The 22,166-nt window shown below is 41.4% G+C and overlaps 1 protein-coding gene across 1 annotated transcript in view; it reads left to right on the forward strand.

Annotated features, from left to right (window-relative positions):
* Positions 1-21,317, forward strand: part of LOC118393628 (protein kinase C-binding protein NELL1-like) — a 398,605-nt gene extending 377,288 nt beyond the window's left edge. Inside the window, exons 18-20 of the mRNA XM_052461927.1 lie at positions 7,446-7,622; positions 9,221-9,445; positions 11,679-21,317. Coding sequence (XP_052317887.1) covers positions 7,446-7,622; positions 9,221-9,445; positions 11,679-11,729 — 453 coding nt within the window. The 3' untranslated portion in view covers positions 11,730-21,317. The remainder of the gene's footprint in view (positions 1-7,445; positions 7,623-9,220; positions 9,446-11,678) is intronic.
* The last annotated feature ends 849 nt before the right edge of the window (positions 21,318-22,166 follow it).

A 22,166-nucleotide genomic window follows, 5' to 3' on the forward strand; every position in this document is an offset into this window, starting at 1 on the left:
GCTCCTTCAAGTTGGATGGGTTCCGCTGGTGTACAGCAATCTTTAAGTCATACCACAGATTCTCAATTGGATTGAGGTCTGGGCTTTGACTAGGCCATTCCAAGACATTTAAATGTTTCCCTTTAAACCACTCAAGTGTTACTTTAGCAGTATGCTTAGGGTCATTGTCCTGCTGGAAGGTGAACCTTCGTACCAGTCTCAAATCTCTGGAAGACTGAAACAGGTTTCCCTCAAGAATTTCCCTGTATTTAGCGCCATCCATCATTCCTTCAATTCTGACCTGTTTCCCAGTCCCTGTTGGTGAAGAACATCCACACAGCATGATGCGGCCACCACCATGCTTCACTCTGGGATGGTCTTCTCAAAGTGATGAGAGGTGTTGGATTTGCGTCAGACATAATGTTTTCCTTAATGGCCAAAAAGCTACATTTTAGTCTCATCTGACCAGAATACTTTCTAAGATGTGTTTGGAGAGTCTCCCACTTGCCTTTTGGCGAACACCAAACGTCTTTGCTTTTTTATTTCTTTAAGCGATGGCTTTTTTTCTGGACACTCTTCCGTGAAGCCCAGCTCTGTGAAGGGTACAACTTAAAGCGGTCCTATGGACAGATACTACAATCTCCGCTGTGGAGCTTTGCAGCTCCTTCAGGCTTATCTTTGGGTCTCTTTGTTGTGTCTCTGATTAATGCCTTCCTTGCCTGGTCCATGAGCTTCGGTTGGCGGTCCTCTCTTGGCAGGTTTGTTGTGGTGCCATATTCTTTCAATTTTTTAATAATGGATTTAATGGTGCTCCGTGGGATGTTAAAAGTTTCTGATATTTTTTTATAACTCAATCCTGATCTGTACTTCCCCACAACTTTGTCCCTGACCTGTTTGGAGAGCTTCTTGGTCTTCATGGTGCCACCTGCTTGGTTGGGTCTCTTGCTTAGTGGTGTTGCAGACTCTGGGGCCTTTCAGAACAGGTGTATAAATACTGAGATCATGTGACACTTAGATTGCCCACAGGTGGACTTTACTTAACTAATTATGTAACTGCTGAAGGTAACTGGTTGCACCAGATCTTATTTAGGGGCTTCAAAGCAAAAGGGGTGAGGGCACCACTTTTCAGTTTAAAAATGTTTTGAATTTTTTGAAACAAGTTATTTTTTAAATTTCACTTCACCAATTTGGACTATTTTGTTTATGTCCATTACATGAAATCCAAATAAAAAATCAATTTAAATGACAGGTTGTAATGCAACAAAATAGGTAAAACACCAAGAGGAATGAATACTTTTGCAAGGCACTGTATGTAGCGAATGTAGCTTTGGCTCCTTTTTCCTCAGAGAAAATGGATTGATTCTAGCCCTTTGGCTACAGTTTAAAAGATATGACCCGTAATACCGTTGGTAAGTTTTTTATTTTTTATTGTGCTTTGGTAGGCTGCATTTTGCATTCATAAAACATGTCACTGGCCATTCTAAAACTACGCTACTTCCGGACCGGACCATTAATCATTTGTTTTGGCTGCATATTGTTCAGTCATGTCACCTCATTCGCTAACTATAGCCAACAACCTGGATGCGTTCAGCAGGAGGCAATGTTTTAGAAATTTCAGAAATATGCTATGTAGAACAAACATGAGTGCCAAAATGAAGTCTACCGTAATTTCCGGACTATAAGCCGCTACTTTATTCCCACGCTTTGAACCTTGCGGTTTATACAATGACACGGCTAATTTATGGGTTTTTCCCGCTTTCACAAGATTCATGCCGCCAAAAAACTGAGCACCGTCACATAATGTGACATAAATCGAGTGCGCTCAAACTTCCCATCATTCGGACTACGGTAGTAATTTTGTCACCCTCATCATGGCGAAGACACGGAGAAATGCATATGATGCAGCTTTCAAGTTGAAGGTGATCGATCTGGCTGTTGGAAAATGAAACGGAGCTGCTGCATGGGAGATTGGCCTTAATGAGTCGATGATAAGACGTTGGAAACAGCAGCGTGAGGAACTGCCAACAAAAGCTTTCAGAGGGAAGAAAAGCAGATGGCCCAAAGTATTTGCAGCCATTCGACATCAGTGTAAATCGTGCATTTAAGGTGGCGCTCCTTGTTCAGTGGGAGGCTTGGATGACAAGTGGGGAGAAATCCTTCACTAAAACGGGCCGCAGGCGAAGAGCATCTTATGGTCAAGTCTGCCAGTGGGTCCTGACAGCGTGGAGCATTGTCAAAAAATCCACTATCATCAACGGGTTTCGAAAGGCTGGACTGCTGTGTGTTGAAGGGGCAGCATGAGCTCAGCGGGGTATTTGCCTCCGGATGAAAGTGACGAGAGCGACAATGAAAACGATCCAACATCGCATGAAGCAATTCTGAGGCTATTCAACTCCGACACCGAAGGAGATGACTTCAGTGGTTTCAGTGCACAGGAGGAGGAAGATAGTGACCAATGACTTTCTTGGTAGGCTACTGTTTTAATTTTTGTTACAAGCCGTGTTTCGTTAAAGCCTATTTATTTTTGTTACAAGCCGTGTTTCGTTAAAGCCTATTTATTTTTGTTACAAGCCGTGTTTCATTAAAGCCTATTTATTTTTGTTACAAGCCGTGTTTCATTAAAGCCTATTTATTTTTGTTACAAGCCGTGTTTCGTTTAACCTGTTGATCCTACCCCCTACTTTTTCTAACATTCTGTTAAAAATCGCTCAACATTTCAGCGCCCTGCTACTCATGCCAGGAATATAGTATATGCATATGATTAGTATGTGTGGATAGAAAACACTCAGACGTTTCTAAAACTGGTTAAATCACGGCTGTGACTATAACAGAACGTGCGTTTCATCGAAAAGCGCAGGAAAATCTGATCACTGAAAACTGGAAAATATATCAATGCGCCACTTGAATGTATTGTTGAATGGAAACCACATTACCTGGAGCCGAGGTTGCAATACCTACAGCTTCCACACGATGTCAACAGTCTTGTCATTTGCCTATGCTTTGTTTCTTGGTCAAACGAACAAGAGACAGCCCATTTCTTCCGGTCTCCGACAGGATATTTTGGTTGAGATTTATCCAGACATTATTTCAAGACGTAGAGCTATAGAATATACATCGCCCCGGTGATCAATTTGATCGATTATTAACGTTTACTAATACCTAAAGTTGCATTACAAAAGTATTTCGAAGTGTTTTGTGAAAGTTTATCGTCAACTTTTTTAATTTTAAAAAATGACGTTGCGTTATAAAACGCTGTTTTTTTCCTTGATCACACAGTCTTCATAGATCGATATCTAGGCTATATATGGACCGATTTAATCGAAAAAAAGACCCAATAGTGATGTTTATGGGACATCTAGGAGTGCCATCAAAGAAGATCGTCAAAGGTAATGAATGTTTTATATTTTATTTCTGCATTTTGTGTAGCGCCGACTATGCTAATTATTTTGTTTACGTCCCCTGCGGGTCTTTAGGGGTGTTGCATGCTATCAGAAAATAGTTTCTCATGCTTTCGCCGAAAAGCATTTTAAAAATCTGACTTGTTGGCTGGATTCACAACGAGTGTTGCTTTAATTCAGTACTCTGCATGTGTGTTTTAATGAACGTTTGAGTTTTAACGAGTGCTATTAGCATTTAGCGTAGTGCATTTGCATTTCCAGATGTCTAGATGGGAAGCCTGCGTGTCGGGTGGAGGTAAGAGGTTAAAGGCTGTGTAAAGTTCATTTGTTTCAATGTACCGGTAGGCACCTGCGGCTTATTTATGTACAAAATACATATTTTTGAATAATTCAGTGGGTGTGGTTTATATTCAGGAGCGCTTAATAGCCCAGCAATTACGGTTGTCATTTAGCCTAGCTAGAAAATATTAGCTAGCTAAGATCGATGTCCATTACTGAGCGGGAATAAATTATCATAATCAAAAAATCTCCATATAAATCCATCACATTTTAAGAATCTAGAAAAACTAACCGCTTTCTTGGGAACCATGCATTTTCTCGTTGCGGCCCTTTGTCCACTGATCTCCACGGATGGTTGTCGGCATGGTTGTATGCTCTGCAAAAACACATTCAAGTTTTTAGTACACAATTATTGATTTTAATACACAGTATACCTACATATCGATAGGCTATATACACTGAAAACAAAATACCTTTTAGTTTTGGTGATCCTCTCAGCTCCGGCTCATTTTCATGTCCTAACCCTGGAACGGGTAGTCGCCCTGATGCCTGGGTTTGCATTACAAATGAGGGCATAAACTGGCGCCAGCAGAGTAAGTAGAATGTAGTATGTATGTAGTAAAATAAAGGATAAATAAAAATTAATTAATTGAAGACCTACAGCTGGCAACTGGCATCAACTGAAAACATTCATCTGTAACAATGCAATTCTCCCCTGCTAATAGCCCATAATGTGTGGATGGATGGCTTAATATGTATTCCAATGTATTGAATCAATGGATTAATTACAGTCATTTACCATTCTCATTTTCGTCCTGGAAACGTTGTTTGCTGTGTTACAATCTCATTTTCAAGTCCTTGTTTTAAAAAAAATACTATTTTGGAGATTATTTCGTTGTCAAATAACCTAAAGTGAGCAGTTGTAATCTGAATAAATGTGTGTGCTGCAAAACGGATTAAGTATCATTGATTTTATGTCTGATGTTTTTAGTGAGAGGTCTAATGCTTCAATATTTAAATTCTGCCCTCTGAATTCATATTCATTATATAAATAGGCCCATGTGCACCTTTATCAGAACCGCAACATGTTAGCTAAAACTATTTAATTCATGAATGCATAAAATTAACCAAAGTCAGCCTTTAAATTATTTATTATCCAAATGTTTAAAGTGCGTGTAGGCAACAGAGACAATGCATTTGACTGTTAGTGCTTTCAGGAGGAACGGAAAACTGCGTGACAATATCAAAGTATCAAAAGGAAGGCTTTTGATACTGTTAACCATGAGATTCTCATCACAAAATTGTCCAAGTTCAACTTTTACCCCCGATGCCTTGAGATGGATGAAATCATACCTTGAAGGCAGAACTCGGTGTGTCAGAGTGAGCAATGAGCTGTCACCCACTCTTAGCTATGATGTGGGAGTGCCCCAAGGGTCGATACTGGGGCCCCTCCTGTTCAGCCTGTACATTAATGATCTGCCTTCTGTCTGTACTGGGTCTGAAGTTCAAATGTATACAAATGATACAGTGATATACAGGTATGTGCATGCAAAGAGCAAACAACAAGCTGCACAAGAACTCACTACTGTAATGGTCCAGGTTACAAAGTGGCTCAGTGACTCGTGTTTGCATTAATGTGAAAAAAACTGTTTGCATGTTCTTCACAAAGAGGGCAACAGATGCTACTGAGCCAGATGTCTATGTGTCAGGGAAGTATCTGATTTTAAGTACCTTGGCATCATACTTGATTCCAACCTCTCTTTCAAAAAGCATGTGATAAAGGTAATTCAAATAACCAAGTTCAACCTAGCTAATTTCTGATTTATACAAAATTGTTTGACCCCAGAGTCCTTCTGTGGCTCAGTTGGTAGAGCATGGCGCTTGTAACGCCAGGGTAGTGGGTTCGATTCCCGGGACCACCCATACGTAGAATGTATGCACACATGACTGTAAGTCGCTTTGGATAAAAGCGTCTGCTAAATGGCATATATTATTATTATTATATTATTATATAGGAAGCAAAACTGTACTTCAAATCTATGATACTCCCCTGCTTGACTAGTTGGGCCCAAGCTTGCTGTACAACATTAAAACTTATTCAGTCTGTCTACAAATAGGCTCTCAAAGTGCTTGATATGAAGCCCAATAGCCATCATCACTGTTACATCCTCAGAAAGCATGAGCTCCTGAGTTGAGAAAATCTTGTGCAATACACCGACACGTCTTGTATTCAAGATCCTAAATGGCCTGGCTCCCCCTCCACTCAGTATTTTTGTTAAACAGAAAACCCAAACATATGGCAGCAGATCCACAAGGTCTGCCATGAGAGGTGACTGTATCATTCCCTTAAGGAAAACCACATTTAGTAAATCTGCTTTCTCTGTGAGAGCTTCCCATGTCTGAAATACACTGCCATCAGACACACATACAGTGGGGCAAAAAAGTATTTAGTCAGCCACCAATTGTGCAAGTTCTCCCACTTAAAAAGATGAGAGAGGCCTGTAATTATCATCATAGGTACACTTCAACTATGACAGACAAAATGAGAAAAAAAATCCAGATAATCACATTGTAGGATTTTTTATGAATTTATTTTCAAATTATGGTGGAAAATAAGTATTTAGGGTGGTGCCCCAAAATTAGGGTGGTTGCCCCAAAATGTATTATTCCGTATTGAATTGGAGGTTGTTTGAGTTATTGAAAGCTATGCATTTTTAACATTACAAACTTGCCATTTACTTGGTAAATAAAACAATGCAGCATTTGCTGTCAAATTCCTAATTTGAAGGCTATTCCAAAGCATTGCTACAATGCAGACAATGTGAATGATATTACATGGCATTAGTCAACCACCCGAGCAAAATGAGTGATGCCTCTCATATCCATAGCCATAACATTAAAAGGCTAACGCTAATAAAGCTCTTGGATATTAGCACCATGAGAGATACTGGCTACTGTAGCGAGACAATACGCGCCAATAAGATATTGGCTACTCATTATGCAAGTTCATTTTATGTACCCTTTTATATAGGGTTTTTATATCTCCATTATTGTGCTCATTGCCAAGCTAGCAAGGGCTCAGTGTGGCCAGTAAAATGGATCATAAAGTTTTCACTGGTCGAGAGCCTGGAATCTCTGTGGAAACAGTTACACCAATGGCCTTGACCAGGCATCCAATACAAAACCCTAACCCCGTAAAAACACTCCTCTCAAAATGTCAATGACAAATTGAAGTCAGTATTGTTAGTAATGGCCTTGCTCAATAAAGTGCATTTTTGTCTTTAATTTAGACACTGTACGTTGCCGTTACTGTAGCCTTTCTATAGGTAGGCTGTAGCCTTATCAATGTCCCTTTCTGACAGGATGGTTATACCTTCTGTAGGAGGAGTGAGTGTAACTGTTTAGATAAGACTGTAGGTAGCTAGGTAGGGTAGGAGGCATACTTGTGCGTGTGTATGTGTGCGCGCATGTATGTGTGTCTGTGTTTTTATGTGCATTCAAGCAAAATATTAAAATGGCAGTAATAAAACTGGAAAAACCACTGTCACTGTCCTGATGTTAGTAGTTAATTGGCATTTTGGAAGAAAGGCCTCAAAGTTCCAGCTATGCTGGGATTGAGGGTTATTTGCTTGTGAAATGAAAAAAAAAAAATGGGGGGGGTCTGATTCGAACCCATTCTCGTAGCGGCACATAGTACGTGAAAAGGAGTCAGCGGCTTAGACTGCTGGACCATCCCTGGCCATGGCCTTGACATTTCTTTGAATTCCTATGCATTTGCCTTTTCCCCAGGATGGGCGCACCTTCTGCATGAGGAGAGAGTGTCATTGTGCGGACCCCGAGACAGACCTGTTCTGCTGTCCTGAGTGTGACTCCAGAAAGTCCAGCCAATGTCTGCACCAGAGTGGACACATACTGTACCGCAGCAGAGACTCCTGGATCTACAGTTGCCAGCAGTGCCGCTGCCTGGTATGTACACACACACACACGCGCGCGCGTGACACATAGACCTGCACATACACTCACTTGCATGCTTCTTGTGTACTTTATTGTACAAAACACACACACATTCTTGTTCCGACACGCACTTTTTTACACTTGTGCAACATGGATGAAGAGGATGTGTGTGTCTCCTCTGATCTTGACTGCGTGTCTTTCACGAGCAGCACCTAGCTAATTATTATGGCTATCAGGAAACAAAGCAGATCCTTGCATGCTAATGAGACAGGCTGTGAAGAAGCAGATGATACCATCTTGATATGAAATACAATTAAAAAATGTTGTGGCCTTGGCAGTGTGTCTCTATTTGCACCTGCGTTTGTAAATGTGTGTGACGTCTTTGTGTGTGCATGTGCGAGGTGCATGACCTTACTCTGGTGGAGCTGGTAATTAGCGGGCTCTGACAGCTGTGCAATTAGCTAAACGGTGCTGCCGTGGAAACACAAATCCCAGGATCAGCATGGCACCAACAATCACTCTAATTGGCCCAGGCAGCCTTCAGGTGTCATCAGAAAGGAAGAAAGACATTCTAAGGCCTTAGACACAGGTGGCACTACTGTAGCCTATGGCAAAACCTTCAAGTGATTCACACCAAGAGAGATAGAGAATTTACAGTGTGAGCCTGTGATATTAAACTGATATTATAAACTGGGTGGTTCGAGCCGTGAATGCTGATTGGCTGACAGGGGTATATACCACAAATCTCTGAGGTGCCAAATTGCTATTATAAACTGGTTACCACAGCTTTGACAAAACATTTATTTTAAATGCTCTAATTACTTTAGTAACCAGTTTATAATAGCAATAAGGCATCTCTTAGATTTGTGGTATATGGTGTTGTGTCGTGCATAAGAACAGCCCTTTGCCATGGTATATTGGACATATTTCACTTTCCCTTGGGCCTTATTGCTTAAGTATACATTACCATTCAAAAGTTTGGGGTCACTTAGAAATGTCCTTGTTTTTGAAAGATTTTTTTTTTTTAATTGTCCATTAAAATAACATCAAATTGATCAGAAATACAGTGTAGACATTGTTAATGTGTAAATGACTATTGCAGCTGGAAACGGCAGATTTTTTATGGAATATCTACATAGGCGTACAGAGTCCAATTACCAGCAGCTATCACTCCTGTGTTTCAATGGCACGTTGTGTTAGCTAATCCAAGTTTAGAATTTTAAAAGGCTAATTGATCATTAGAAAACGCTTTTGCAATTATGTTAGTACAGCTGAAAACTGTTGTGCTGATTTAAAGAAGCAATAAAACTGTTCTTCTTTAGACTAGTTGGGTATCTGGAGCATCAGCATTTGTGGGTTCGATTAACTTTGGAACGGTAGTGTATGTCCGTGATCAAAGCCATAGTACTGATCCCACTATGTCAGCCATCAGGTGATTCACATTAGAGAGCTGATTAGACACTTGTCTCTCTACTCCTAGCTTTATCTTTCAATTTAGTCATCTCAGTGTCCAGCGCTTATAAGGACTTTTCCAAACTCTTATTTTCATCCCTTGTTTTGCTTCTATTCTCCACCAATCCCTCTCGCCTTATCACTCTATATTTCTGTAGGAGGGAAAGGTGGACTGCTGGCCCCTGGCGTGTCCAGTGTTGGCATGCAAATACTCTGCCTTGGTGGAGGGCGAATGTTGCCCGCACTGCGTCACTGACCCCTGCTTGGCGGACAATATCGCCAACGACATCAGGCAGACCTGCCAGGACCCTGCTGGCATCACCCGCCTCAGTAGTGCCACGTGGCCCATGCCAGGGTCACCCTGCACCACCTGCAAGTGCAAGGTAACAGCAACAACTCATATCTTACCTGACACAGACACACACACACAGAACGCATACACACACAGGATCACGTAAAAACACACAGACATATGTACATACACACACACTGACACTCACACAGTGAATGGCAAGCTTTCCCTGCACCTCCTGCAAATGCAAAGTACAGTATATTCGGAAAGTAGTCAGACCCATTGACTTTGTTCACCTTTTGTTACGTTACAGCCTTTTCCTAAAATTGATTAAATTGTTTTTTCATCATCAATCTGCATCCAATACCACATAGTGACATATCAAAAACAGGTGACAAAGCAAAAAAACATTTATTTAAAATAAAACGGAAATATCACATTTACACAAGTATTCAGACCCTTTACTAAGTACTTTGTTGAAGCACCTTTGGCAGCTATTTCAGCCTTTAGTCTTCTTGGGTGTGATGCTACAAGCTTATCACACCTGTAAGGTTGGATAGGGAACATCGCTGCACAGCCATTTTCAGGTCTCTCCAGAGATGTTACTCAAGGACATTCAGAGACTTGTCCCGAAGCCACTCCTGCATTGTCTTGCCTGTGTGCTTAGGGTCGTTGGCCTGTTGGAAGGTGAACCTTCGACCCAGTCTGAGGTCCTGAGCGCTCTGGAGCAGCTTTTCATCAAGAATGTCTTTGTACTTTGCTCCATTCATCTTTCCCTTGATCCTGACTAGCATCCCAGTCCCTATTGCTGAAAAACATCTCCACAGCATGATCCTGCCACCACCGTGCATCACCGTAGGGATGGCAGCAGGTTCCTTCCCGATGTGACACTTGGCATTCACGGTCGGAGAGTCCTTCAGGTGCGTTTTGGCAAACTCCAAGCGGGCTGTCATCTGCCTTTTAATGAGGAGTAGCTTCCGTCTGGCCACTCCACCATAAAGGCCTGATTGGTGGAGTGCTGCAAAGATGGTTGTCCTTCTGGAAGGAACTCTGGAGCTCTGTCAGAGTGACCATCGAGTTCTTGGTCACTTCCCGAACAAAGGTCCTTCTCCCCTAATTGCTCAGTTTGGCCAGGTGGCCAGCTCTAGGCAGAGTCTTGGTGGTTTCAAACGTCTTTGATTGAAAAAAGATGGAGGCAAATGTGTTCTTGGGGACATTCAATGCTGCAGACAGTTTTTGGTACCCTTCCCCAGATCTGTGCCTCAACACAATCCTGTCTCGGAGCTCAATTACTTTGACCTCATGGCTTGGTTTTTGCTCTGACATGCACTGTCAACTGTGGAATCTTATATCAAGAGGTGTGTGCCTTTCCAAATCATGTCCAATCAATTCAATGCACCATAGGTGGATTCAAATCAAGTTGTAGAAGCATATCAAGGATGATCAATGGAAACAGGAAGCACCTGAGTTTAATTTCGAGTCTCAAAGCAAAGGTTCTGAATACCTATGTAAATAAGGTTTTGATTTTTTTCACTGTCATTAAGGGGTATTGTGTGTAAATTGATGAGGACAAAAACGATTTAATCAATTTTAGAATAAGGCTGTAACGTAAAATAATGTGGGAAAAGTCAAGTGGTCTGAATATTTTCCTGAATGCATTGTATTGTACAGGTTCTGCTGATATTGTGTCATACCTAGTGTCATACAGACACAGCCTTTAGACACACAAACAATGCCAGGACCACCCTGTATGTGCCACCCTTGCCTGCATATTTACAGGAATACAAACACACACAGCTGTGTCACCTGAAAGAACAAAGCAGGCATCCCTAACCTAGGCCGGGATTCAATGCAAGGCACATTATAGGGCAGCACACTATACAGACAATAATGGTACAGTGGTCGGAGGCATTGCATCTCAATGCAAGAGGCGTCACTACAGTCCCTGGTTCAAAATCCAGGCTGTTTCACATTCGGCCATGATTGGGAGTCCCATAGGGTGGTGCAAAATTGGCCCAGCGTCATCCAGGTAGGACGTCATTGTAAATAACTATTTGTTCTTAATAACTGACTTGCCTAGTTAAATAAATGTTACACAAGGCATTTCCCCCCGATGTTCGCAGAGATCACATTCATGGTAATGCAGCACGTCGGTTCTATAGTGTAAATGACCTTTTAACGTTTATTGAATCCCGGCCCTAACCTCACCTTGCATCACTCACACATGGTAACATAAGCAAACATGCACAAACAGAATGGAACTAACTACCCGTCTCTTTTTTTTTCTTCTTCATGTTCCCCTTATTTATCGTTGCCGTGGTCAGAATGGAAGTGTGTGTTGCTCGGTGGAGCTGGACTGCCTTCAGAACAACTAAGCACTCCTCTTTCGGATGCCGTACTCCTCTCCTCCTCTCCAATCATTCCATTCCGCCGATCCTAGACTGGTCATACTGTTTGAAGACCCTACCTTTGGACCTTTTACCACACATGCACACAAACACACACATACGTACGCACACACACACACACTCTGGCTGGGTTAGGGAAGTGGCTAGAGCTGTGCGTTCACACTGGATCTTAAAGTCACAATGTATTGCTGACAGACGGAGAGATGGAGTTTGTGTCTGCTTAACAACTACAGGACGAGACCAACCTACATATAACCGTTTCCCCCCTACTTGCACCCTTATACGTGTGTGTCCTGTATGTTTGTGTGTGTGAGTGTGTGTACACCAGAGAATCCAAAACTTTTTTGGCACGCGACCCCACCATGTAAAAAATGTATAATCAAGGGACGGTGTTTTTTAATTGGGGCTATGACAGTCTATTATAAATTAGTCTGACTGTACTCAGTATTTCAATGTGAAGGAAGTATGGTTTGAAGTGACAGAAATGCATCAGAAATGTGTTGGGAAGTACAAAAGATCATCAGGCAATGATCTTGTTTGATCTTCTGTGTAGAAAAGAGCATCATTGTTGATGATGCTCTTTTCCCCCCAGTCTATATTAGTGCCTGGTCTTGTCTAATGAGTCCTGTGTAAACATGTAGAAGGAGACAGAAGACACATGCGTGTTCCTGAGAATCGTTTGATGGGATCATAATATTTTGTAGCTTAAATGGATCAAAAGATTTGTAGGAAGAAAACAGAAACTGCTGTGTTTTTTTGCATCGAGGGGCCACCAAAGCAATATTTTCCCGCAGAGTTTATCTCAAATCAAATCCAATTTTATTGGTCGCGTACACATATTTTGCAGATGTTATCACAGGTGCAGTGAAATGCTTTGTTTCTAGCTCCAACAGTGAAGTAAAACCTAACAATACAAAATAATACAGACAAATCCCCCCAAAAATTGAAAGAAAGAAAGTAAGAAATATCAAGGTCAAAGTCTGGAATATAAATGTATATAGTGGTGTATTTAGACATTATAGACCGTATATGAATAGAACAGGTAGTAATTATATAGGATGAGCCTTGACTAAAATTGAGTATATACTTTTTAAAACTTTTTAATCAAACCTTCTTTCACTAAGCAAGTCAGGAACTCTTGAAACTAGGGGGCACTGTTTTCTTTTTTGGAAAAATAACGTTCCCAAAGTAAACAGGCTATTTTGTCAGGACACATGCTAGAATATGCATATACTTGACAGCTTAGGATAGAAAACACTCTAAAGTTTCCAAAACTGCAAAAATAGTGTCTGTGAGTATAACAGAACTGATATTGCAGGCGAAAGCCTGAGAAAAATCCAATCAGGAAGGGACTCTTATTTAGAAAGCTCTTGCGTTCCTATGCGTCCCTATTGAGCAGTGAATGAGATATCAACAATATTCCCTTTTCTATGACTTAGCTAATGTGTCTAGTGTCACAATACATAGTTTCAGGCTTTTATTTTGAAAAATGAGCCTGAACGACAACATTGCGTCAGTGGTCAGCTGGAGGCTCTCAGAGTGTTTTGTGCGTAAAAGACAAATGCAGCCATTGTTTCTTTCTTTCCTGCTAAGAAGCCACCTGTCCCGGTTGATATATTATCGAATAGATATTTGAAAAACACCTTGAGGATTGATTATAAAAAATGTTTGCCATGTTTCTGTCGATATTATGGATCTAATTTGGAATATTTAGTACAAACAGAGGTGTTTCGGCTATAAAAAATAATCTTTATGGGACAAAATGAACATTTGCTGTCTAACTGGGAGTCTCGTGAGTGAAAACATCCGAAGCTCATCAAAGGTAAACGATTTAATGTGATTGCTTTTCTGATTTTCGTGACCAAGCTGCCTGCTGCTAGCTAGGCATAATGCTATGCTAGGCTATCGTTAAACTTACACAAATGTCTTGTCTTGCTTTGGCTGTAAAGCATAATTTCAAAATCTGAGATGACAGGGTGATTAACAAAAGGCTAAGCTGTGTTTCAATATATTTCACTTGTGATTTCATGAATATTAATATTTTCTAGTAATATTTTTTGTCCGTTGTGTTATGCTAATTAGTGTCAGTTGATGACAATTCTCCCGGATCCGGGAGAGGGAGTTCCAAGAGGTTGAACAAATTCTTATTTACAATGACGGCCTATCAAAAGGCCTCCTGTAAGGACATAACACACATCAAGTTGAGAGACAACACAACACTACAAAGAGAGACCTAAGACAACAACATAGCACGGTAGCAACACAACATGACAACAACACAACATGGTAGCAGCACTAAACATAGTACAAACATTATTGGACACAGCACAAAGGGCAAAACAATACATCACGAAAAGCAGCCACAACTGTAAGTAAGTGTCCATGATTGAGTCTTTGAATGAACAGATACAACTGTCCAGTTTGAGTGTTTGTTGCAGCTCATTCCAGTCGCTAGCTGCAACGAACTGAAAAGAGGAGCGACCCAGGGATGTGTGTGCTTTGGGGACCTTTAACAAAATGTGACTGGCAGAATGGGTGTTGTATGTGGAGGATGAGGGCTGCAGTAGATATCTCAGATAGGGGGGAGAGAGGCCTAAGAAGGTTTTATAAATAAGCATCAACCAGTGGGTCTTGTGAAGGGTATACAGAGATACCCAGTTTACAGAGGAGTATAGAGTGCAGTGATGTGTCCTATAAGGAGCATTGGTGGCAAATCTGATGGCTGAATGGTAAAGAACATCTAGCCGCTGGAGAGCACCCTTACCTGCTGATCTATAAATGAAGTCTCTAATCTAGTGTGGGTAAAATGGTAATCTGAAACGGTTAGTTTGGCAGCTGGGATGAAAGAGGAGCGATTATGATAGAGGACACAAGTCTAGATATAACTTTAGCCTGCAACTTTGATATGTGCTGAGACAAGGACAGTGTACCATCTAGCCATACTCCCAAGTATTTGTATGAGGTGACTAACTCAAGCTCTAAACCTTCAGAGGTAGTAATCACACCTGTGGGGAGAGGGGCATTCTTCTTACCACACCACATGACCTTTGTTTTGCAGGTGTTTAGAACAAGGTTAAGGGCAGAGAAAACTTGTTGGACACGAAGAAAGCTTTGTTGTAGTGCATTTAACACAAAATCTGGGAAGGAGCCAGCTGAGTACAAGACTATCATCTGCATATAAATGGATGAGAGAGCTTCCTACTGCCTGAGCTATGTTGTTGATGTAAATTGAGAAGAGCGTGGGGCCTAGGATCGAGCCTTGGAGTACTCCCTTGGTGACAGGCAGTGGCTGAGACAGCAGATGTTCTGACTTTATACACTGCACTCTTTGAAAGAGGTAGTTAGCAAACCAGGCCAAAGACCCCTCAGAGACACCAATACTCCTTAGCCGGCCCGCAAGAATGGAATTGTCTACTGTATCAACAGCTTTGACAATGTCAATAAAATAGCAGCACAACATTGCTTAGAATCAAGGGAAATGGTGACATAATTTAGGACCTTTAAAGGTTTGAGTGACAGATCCACAACCTGAGCGGAAACCAGATCGCATACCAAAGAGAATACTATAGACATCAAGAAATCCAGTCAGTTGATTATTGACACGTTTTTCCAACACTTTTGATAAACAGGACAAAATAGAAATAGGCCTAAAACAGACAGGATCAGGTTGATCTCCCCCTTTAAATAAAGGACGGACCGTGGCTGCCTCCCCAGAGAGGAGAGACATGTTAAAAAGGTCAGAGATAGGCTTGGCGATGATAGGGGCAGCAACCCTGAAGAGGAAAGGATATAAACCATCTGACCCAGATGTTTTTTTAGGATCAAGTTTAAGTAGCTCCTTTTGCACTTCGGACTCAGTGACCGCCTGCAGGGAGAAACTTTGTAGCGGGTCAGGGGGAAAGGGAGGAGCATTGGGGCAAGTCGCATTGGAAGGGGTGGGAGATGGGGAACTTTCTTTGACGAGCAAGGAGTCATGGCTGAGTCAAATAGGAATCCTGAGTTATGAAGGGGTGATTAAAGAGCTCAGCCATGTGCTTCCTGTCAGTAACAACCACATCATCAACATTAAGGGACATGGGCAGCTGTGAGGAGGAGGGTTTGTTTTCCAGAACTTCTTGGGATTAGACCCACAAAGAGAGAACTGCTCTTTAAAGTAAGCAATTGTTTGGGGACAGACTTGGTGGAGACAACTGAGCACTGAAGGTGATCCTTGGTAAAGATTGCCACTTCCCCACCTTTGGTAGAACTGTCTTGCCGAAAAAGGTTATAACCATAAATGTTAACTTCAGTATTCAAAACACTCTTCCTTAATAACAACGTCTCAGTAATGAACAACACATCTGGATTGAACTGTGAACCCACACTTTCAATTGATCCATTTTAGGTAATGAGCTTCTAGTGTTAACGTGCAGAAAAGCCAGGCTTTTACGAGATCAGAAATCAGTGTCGCAGATATCAGAGCACAAGTCAGAATTGGGGCTAGCAACAGTAGATAGGCCACGGTGTACATGCACATTTCCAGATATTATCAACAGTAATACAATAAAGACATGGCAGAGGACAGGGAGAGCTCTGCAGTGTTGATTTATGACATTTGAATGTGCATTAGATGGCAACAAGATCATATTGTATAGCAATTTCATCAGGTAACATGAATGCAAAGCCGGCGAGAGGTGGTTGAATAGATTTGGAGGCTAAAAGTCTGTGTAGCCAATAGAGTCAGAGTCCCAAGTCTGTCCCACGGTTGGGTAAACAGGAAAGTTCATAGTCAACAAATTCAGGAATCATGAGGCAAATAGCAAAATAGCGACTTGTGGCTAGCCATGGTAAGTTCAGTGTCACTCACCCCAACAGTGCGTGTGTACTGGAGGTGAGCGAAAGCTCGGGAGAGGGGGGAGTGTGGTGGGGGTACCTGTACCAGACAGGGGGAGACAAGCCAGGGCAGACAGTGAACAGATTGTCAGCTGGAATTTAAGCAGCAGTGCAGCAGTCAATGGGAGTAGGTGTCACACCCACTTGGGAGAATATATCATTATAATGTACTTTATTTTGAATTTTTCTTCTTCTTGGCTTTCAAAATAGCATCAGACCAAACATTACTCACTCAGATCCACGCCAGAGCACTCTCTGTATAGTTTTTAAAAAAGGAATCATTGGTAGTAGTAATCCTTCCAGGTAATTTTGTCAAAAACTAGGTTGTAGGTTTGGCGTTTTGATCTGAAGGGAAGGTTATGCTGTGGAGGGCATATGAAGTGGGTAAAATGGTATGTAAACATTATTAAAGGGACCAGTGTTCGATGACTATATACATAGAGCAACAATACGTATCTAAGGTGCAGGTAGAGTACCAGGTGGTAGCCGGCTAGTAACAATGACTAAGGTGCAGGATACTGGGTGGAGGTGACTATTTAACAGTCTGACGGCCTGGAGGTAGAAGCTATTTTTCAGTCACTGGGCCCCAGCTTTGATGATCCTTTACTGTCTACGCCTTCTGGATGGCAGCGGGGTGAACAGGCCGTGGCTCGGGTGGCCCTTGATGATCTTATTGGCCTTCCTGTGACACCGGGTGCTGTAGATGTCCTGGGTGGCAGGCGGTGTGCCCCCGGTGATGCATTGGCCTGATCGCACCACCCTCTGAAGAGCACTGCGATTACGTTAAGGGGGAGGTTATTTTTCTGGCACCAGTATGCCAGGGCCCTCACCTTCTCCATTTAGGCTGTCTCATCATTGTTGGCGAAGCAAGTGGGACAACAGATGGGGATAGAGAGATCGAATATGTCCGTAAACACTTTAGCCAGCTGGTCTGCACACGCGGCTAGGGATGCCGTTTGGGCCGGCAGCCTTGCGAGGGTTAACACACTTAAATGTCTTACTCACGTCGGTCACAGAGAACGAGAGCTCACAGTCCTTGTGTTTTCCTCGAAGTGGGAAAAGAAGGTGTTTAGCTTGTCCGGGAGTGAGGTGTCGGTGTCTGCGACGTGGCTAGCTTTCCCTTTTATAATCCGTGGTTTTCCCTCCCACATACATCTCATGTCTAAGCTGTTGAATTGCGACTCCACTTTCTCCATGTAACGTTGTATTGCATCTTTGATAACCTTACGGGGGCATAGCTGGTCTGTTTATACACGTCCATGTTCCCAGTCACCTTGCCGTGGTTAAATGCGGTTGTTCTCACTTTCAGTTTTGCATCAATGCTTCCATCTATCCACATTTTTTGGTTTGGATAAGTTCCAATCGTCATAGTGGGAACAACATGCACTTCATGATGAACTCACCAAGTCAGTGTATACAGTTTTACTATTCTCAGAGGCAACCCGGAAAATTTCTCAGTCCGCGTGATTAAAACAATATTGAAGCAAAGATTCCAATTGGTCAAGACCAATGTTGAACCTTTGTTACCATGGGTGGTTCCCATTGAAATTTCTGCCTATAGGAGGGGAAGAGCAAAATTGAGGTGTGATCTGATTTGCAGAAGGGAGAGAGGGGGAATAGGAATGTTCAACAGTACTCGACTAAGTGAGTAGCACAGAAGATGTGTTGATAGAACTTTGGTAGTGTTTTCTTCAGATTTCCTTTATTAAAGGCCACAGCTACAATAAAGGTGGCCGGGGGATATGCGGTTTCCAGTTTGCAAAACGGCCAGTGGAGTTCCTTGACAGCTGTCGCAGGGTCTGCTTGGGGGAATATACACGGCCGGGAGGTAATGAAGTCGGTATTTGATGGTGAGGTATTCAGATTTGGAGAATAGAGAGGAGAGGGTGGGGCTTATTAAGGTTGAGAAGTATGGCCCTCTTTCTGCTAATCAGAAGCTCTTTCTCTCTTTTCTCATCCCCTCGCCCTCTCTCCCATTTATTCACTAGGGATGGGGAATGCCAGGGACCTCACGGTACGATATTATCATGATACGTAAGTGCAGATTCGATATGTATTGTGATTCCATATGCATTGTGATTGTATACTGTATGTATCACGATTCTGTATGTATTGCGATTCAATGCGAAGTTGTCTGCTCCAGAGGGACAAGAAAGAGCCATGACAAAACAAGTTTTGATCAGTCATGGAAACGAAAGTGCTAAAAACATGTTGGATCACCATTTAAAAAGAACATTGAGACTAAGCTATAAATCGTAAAAATAATACTGCAATACTCTACCGCATGGATCTCCAACTCTGCTTCTGGAGAGCTGCCGTCCTGTAGGTTTTCACCTCAAACCTAATGTAGCGCACCTGATTCTAATAATTTGCTGGTTGATAAGCTGAAGTTAGTTATAACTGGGGTTGAACCGAAAGCCTACAGGAGGGTAGCTCTCCAGGAACGGGGTTGGAAAGCCCTGCTCTACTACAGTATATCGATATATTTTTTTCCCCCATCCCTACTATTCACCCGGTGTAACAGTGTCCCTCTCTTCCCTCTCATTCCCCCACATCTCCTTCTTACCTAGCCTCCAACACTGTCACTCTGTACTCTCTTTCTTCACAACCTCTCTTTATTTTTCATATGTCTGCCCATTGTAGATCTCTTTCGCTCCCATCTTCCTCTCTCCTCTTTTCTCTTCTTCTTCCTGACTTTGTGTCCTCCCGTATTTCCAGTGCTCCCTGTCAAAGCAATCAGAGCAACATGTAATAGGTTGAGTGGGGGCTAGGAGGCACACGATAGGTTGTCCAGGAGCTTGAGGGTATGTTATTGGTTAGGCAGGACCAATGACACTGCTGTGAGGTAGTCAACTATCCTCTATCAAACCATTTTGCAACTTGTTTTTAAATTCAAATGTGAGTTTCTTATTGAACAAATTCAGGTAGTACCTCCCCTTTTTGGTCTATTTTCTTCTGTTTGGTTTTTACTGAATACGACCCAGAAAGAATAGAAAGCTTTTTGAGCTCTTTGAAAAGCGGCATAAAAATTCTTATCCAATATCATTATTGTCGTCGTCATGTGTTAGTGTTAAATCCAGATTGAGCACACGATGTGTTTGTCCCACCTGATCTGAGGTCAGCCCTGCTGTATGGTGGTACAATGGATGTGTTGTCTTTTCCTAGAGAGCCAATCTACAGCATTTAATATGGGCACTGATGTCCCTGATGTCTTGTAGGTTCTACAAGGAGTATACATGAAGCTTTGTTTGTCATGGATGTGGACTTTCCCTGTCTTTGCGCTATATCGAGATGCACATTTATGGTTGACATTTTAGCAGTGTAAAAAACACAGCGCTATTGTCAATCGTCAAAAAAACACCTGCCTCGCAGATACTATGTGCGGCATTGCAACTGCATGATGGATAAACAATCAGCACAAACATTGCAGAAGAAAGGTTTTTAAATGTATTCATTGAAAATGTCAAAGTCACACTAACTTGATGGTTGTTTGGCGTTTACAAAATGGTACCCTTTGTACCAACCACAATATCTATGTTTTTTCATTTTGTTGTTGGTCTTAATTTGCACTGGGTGTCTTGTTTCTGATAGAATGCTTTGTGAACATTCACAATCCCAATCACACCAGCCTCTTGTACAAATTAAAATCTAAACTGTGAAAGGAATACATAAAGAAATGAGAAAACTTGGAAAGTGAATATTTGTTGAAAAAATAAAAAAATATATATAATGATACAACAATTGCCATTGAAAACCATGGGGCAATACTTGAGAAGATAAGCAACCATTTAAAATTAAAGTTTCTCCGGCACAAAAATTGAAGTCGTCAATTTACTTGCAAGTGACAGATCGTATAAAACTGCACACATTAGCCCTATGCTAACCTAATCAGGTGGCAGTGATTATACCCTGGAACAAGTTCTGCATCAGCCAATTAAAATCGTTGACGTAGTTAGAAATGTTCCAAACAGTTCAACAGCATCATTAAAGCAACAATCACATGTATTTGAGTGACTGGTCAAACTGCTCTCTGTGTAAAGTGCCTAGTCCTTGAAATGTAGATTTACATATATTGTGTTTGTGTTGAAAAGGGATGGAGTCATCTGCTTGAAAAGGAAGAGATACCTCTTTTAGCCTTGCCCGAAATACCCATACTTGCGTCCTAAATAGTAGGCCGTTTGAATATTCGAAAAATTAAGTTTAATAGTAATTAAGTTTAATAATAATAAATAACACTTATTTTCCACCATAATTAGCAAATAAATTCATTAAAAATCCTACAATGTGATTTTCTGGATTTTTTTCCCTCATTTTGTCTGTCATAGCTGAAGTGTACCTATGATGAAAATTACAGGCCTCTCTCATCTTTTTAAGTGGGAGAACTGGCACAAATACTGGTGGCTGACTAAATACTTTTTTGCCCCACTGTATTTAATGAACGGATCAAACCTTAGCAGTCATTCTTATCTCGTTCCCAATTATCAGTGCTTTCATTTATTATGTTGCTGTCCAGCGGTTCTAAATTTGCAATTCATGCGACTGTCCACATTTTCTGTACAACAGCTTTTTGATTTTAACATTTGAAAACGTTTTGGTGTGTATACTAGGTTATTTGATTACATTTATGTACGGTATGTTACAGCACTTTGGTTTCACTAATAAATATGTTGAAATGGAATCAAATTATATGTTTCTGTCTTCAGTCATTTTAGGATAGGATAGGATAGATAGGCTAGATGGGCTATTTAGTCTCCTACACTATAAATCAAATGTGATAGTCTGCTTATAACCAGCCTGAGTAGGCCTATAATTCCATTGCTAATCTATTCAGATTTTAGAGAAATTATTGAAATTGGAAATCAACTATGATCAGGCTAGTTAATGCAATGCATGAATTTTGAAAAATCCACCCACACTCGACCCCGCCCCACCTACTCAGCCAATTAGGACCCATTTCTAAGTTGTGGCATACTGCATACTTTTTACTAAAGAGTATGCGCTAAATAGTATGTGACAATGAGTAAATAGTATGCAGTTTAAGTATATGGTACACTAGTATGGGTATTTGGACACAGACACTGCTATTGCCTAATAATCATATTGCATAGGCTATATTACATGGATGTGTACACCTTCAGAGGGGGGAACAAGTATTTCATACACTGCCGATTTTGCAGCTTTTTCCACTTACAAAGCATGTAGAGGTCTGTAATTTTTATCATAGGTACATTTCAACAGTGAGAGTTCTTAATCTAAAACAAAATCCAGAAAATCACATTGTATGATTTTTAAGTAATTCATTTGCATTTTATTGCATGACATAAGTATTTGATCACCTACCAACCAGTAAGAATTCCGGCTCTCACAGACCTGTTCGTTTCTCTTTAAGAAGCCCTCCTGTTCTCCACTCATTACCTGTATTAACTGCACCTGTTTGAACTCATTACCTGTATAAAAGACACCTGTCCACACACTCAATCAAACAGACTCCAACCTCTCCACAATGACCAAGATCAGAGAGCTGTGTAAGGA

This window comes from Oncorhynchus keta, chromosome 14, assembly GCF_023373465.1.
Source record: "Oncorhynchus keta strain PuntledgeMale-10-30-2019 chromosome 14, Oket_V2, whole genome shotgun sequence".
Classification (NCBI taxonomy): domain Eukaryota; kingdom Metazoa; phylum Chordata; class Actinopteri; order Salmoniformes; family Salmonidae; genus Oncorhynchus; species Oncorhynchus keta.